Below are 2861 nucleotides of genomic sequence, written 5' to 3' on the forward strand. Positions count from 1 at the left end.
GAGCTTGGTATGAGCAGTGGGTTTCATATATTATGTTTATGCTTATGTGTCAGTTTGCCCCCTGCCCCCCCCCCCCCCCCCCCCCCCTTTTGGTTATAAACAATATCTTAGATTGGACTAGTCTTTATCTTTCAGTTCCAAAGGACCCAAAGCAAACCCAGTACATGTTCAGGTTTCTGAGCATATACTTTGTGAAAATTTGAAAATGTCACTTTTATTTCACATAAAAATCCATCCATCCATTTCTCTGACGTTAGTTTGTAAGTATATTTGTCTGTTTACCCTCAATCCCCTCCTTCCTTGCTTTTTTGAGAGACTGACTTTTGAAATTTGAGTCTGGAAAAGTTTGGAATTTTGACATTATAAAGTATGGCTTGCCTGCATTTGGTGCTTTGCTACATCTTCTGAAGTTATTGGGAGAAAAAAAAAATACCGGAGCTAAAAGTAATGCGTCAGAAGAATAAATAGAGGTCTTGCTTTTTCCCCCCTCAATGACCAAAACAACCAAACAACACATTTGTCACTGTCAGAGGCATAATGACCTAATTGCCATGGTAACTAATGGCTCCCTGAGAGCATTTCTTGTTTTTTTCCTCTTTTAACTGTGGCTTAACACCTACTCATACACTCTGTGCTGATGAGTAACACAGCAGCTCATATCACTCTCTGCTTTGTTTTTTTAGACAGGCAAGGCCATTGCTAAGGGAGACTTCTCCAGAGCGGGGATGAGCTCCAGAAGAGCCCTGTTCCTGGCCGCCCTGTCCATTACGGTTGGAACAGGAATGTACGTGGGGGTGGTTGTTGCCCTCATAGCCTACCTGTCCAAACCTGGACATGTATAGCACTGGGCCCAACTGCTGGCGGGGTGAGATTAGTAGGAGGAGGCGGCATGAGAGGAGGGGAAAAGCTGGGCAGATCTCTGTTGCCTCTAATAAACCTGTGTGATGAAGAAAAGGAAAACTGTACAGAGAAATATGTCTAAAGCAGAGAGAGCAGAGGATGGAAATACTCCATGTGTGGATGGAGCATTACTTCAGCCACATATTGATCCAAATTGAGTGTTTATTTCTGGTATGCAGCATTCCCACCAAAGGAATAAGAACAATAAACACTGTTGGAAAAAGAAAACTGTCTGAAAACTGAACTCAGAAAAAAAATGACCCCTCTTTATCCTCTTAGGCTTTCACAACAACTTAATGTGAACTTTAGAAAAGGTGTTTCATCTGTTTATCAGTGTCTTAGCAACTCTGTAAATAGATTTATTGTTAAGTGGTAAGAAAGTCAGATTTTATGGGATTGTTTTTTTCTTTTCTTGGGGAACAGACCAGAAACAGATCACATCACAGGAAAAGTGAGAAGACGACACCAGACAGAAAGGACATGATGGTAGTTTGTGTCTGTTGTGTGCTGTACATTTAGTCAATAAATGCATTTGGCATGAATAATGAAACACCTTCCATGTCTCACTGTCACTTATTTTCACTGGAGCAGCTCTGCGGGTTTACATCCTAGAAATGAAAAAGGGGGAGTTCATAAAAGATGAATCCAAATTATAGTTTTCAACAAAATCTAAACAGTTCTTTAAAGAGGGTTTGTTATGCTCTTGGACGTTTCTTTTACAATTATCAAACTTAAAAAATGAACAGAGAAAGAAGGCAGGAAGTTGTGCATGAAACTTCCCTCTGGGTGGCTGCATTAGACACTAAGAGCCTCTACTTAATATTTCAAGTGCTACCACAATTTAAGCAGTTTTTAGGCAGTCTTAAATGCTAATATTTTAATTGTAGTAGCATTTGATGAGAGGCTCCTCAACTCACTGTATCATGGCAGCTAAAAGAGCCTGTGATGGTGCGCTAGTGGGATTATTCAAGAAAAACGTCCAGTCAGAACATGTCAGGTGCTCAGCATCTATTGCTCATGATGACTAGATAGATGCAAATGTGTGAATGTGTGAGTACATGCGTGGAGTAAACCTACAGAGTAATAAAAGTTGTGACCTTATCTGGAGAAGTACCATTTCTCCCTTTTTTTTTTTTTTTTTTTAAGACTTTACTCTTGTTAATTATTAGAACTAATTTTCTTTCTTAGAAGAACGGGACACTTAAAATTCAGATCAAGGCATTCTGAGCGATCATCAACTTACTTTGATGGAGCATTTCTGTCCTGAGGGGAGTGATCTTTCCTCAAATAAAAGGGCCTTCATTCACATTTAATGGCACAATGGATCACTGAAAGGTTTGATGAATATGTTATGCCCCATATCTCCTGCACATCATAAAAATTCTTAGCCTTTGGTAATGTTTGAAATTTTTAGACATTTACGGATGGAGTGAACATCCATCTGACTGAATTAATCTTACTCTCATAAATCTAATTGTAATTTAATAACTTAGAGGTTTTTTATTAACTATATTATTGTGGGTTTCCTGTCACAAAATCCTAACCCAAGTGGAAGACTTCGGGAGGGGAAATCTGAACGAACTCGTTTTCATTTATATAGTTCAGCTCCAGGCAAATTGTACATTAAATATAAAAGAGCAGCGAAACGTTGGTGGTCAAAAACACATATTGAATGAAGGTCTTGAGCTTATTCTTCCTTTCAAAAGTCTTCAAATGCAGTGTACTCATTCTCACTTTTCACATTTGTGAGTCAGTACTTTCTATTATTAACTTTAATTGCAGGGTAGCTGCAGGTGTTTTGGGTTTTCTTTGAAAAAACTATCAAGTTTCAACCCAGATTGTTGGTTGAATCAGGACATTTCTGGTACATTATTAATAGACTTCATTCTAAGTCATTCCATTGGAGCCCAGGCTGTATGTTTAGGGTTGTTTTCATGCTGGAAGGTGAAAACAACCCTAAA

The 2861-nt window shown here is 38.7% G+C and overlaps 1 protein-coding gene across 2 annotated transcripts in view; it reads left to right on the forward strand.

Annotated features, from left to right (window-relative positions):
• The window catches only part of LOC106957535 (synapse differentiation-inducing gene protein 1-like), a 17403-nt gene extending 15949 nt beyond the window's left edge, over positions 1-1454 (forward strand). For both annotated transcript variants that reach the window (XM_015048919.1, XM_015048926.1), the window contains exon 4: positions 684-1454. In XM_015048919.1, the coding sequence (XP_014904405.1) occupies positions 684-842 (159 nt within the window). In that variant the 3' untranslated portion in view covers positions 843-1454. The remainder of the gene's footprint in view (positions 1-683) is intronic.
• Positions 1455-2861: the final 1407 nt, after the last annotated feature.

Source organism: Poecilia latipinna, unplaced genomic scaffold, assembly GCF_001443285.1.
Source record: "Poecilia latipinna isolate Pla-1442-1.1 unplaced genomic scaffold, P_latipinna-1.0 Scaffold43, whole genome shotgun sequence".
Classification (NCBI taxonomy): domain Eukaryota; kingdom Metazoa; phylum Chordata; class Actinopteri; order Cyprinodontiformes; family Poeciliidae; genus Poecilia; species Poecilia latipinna.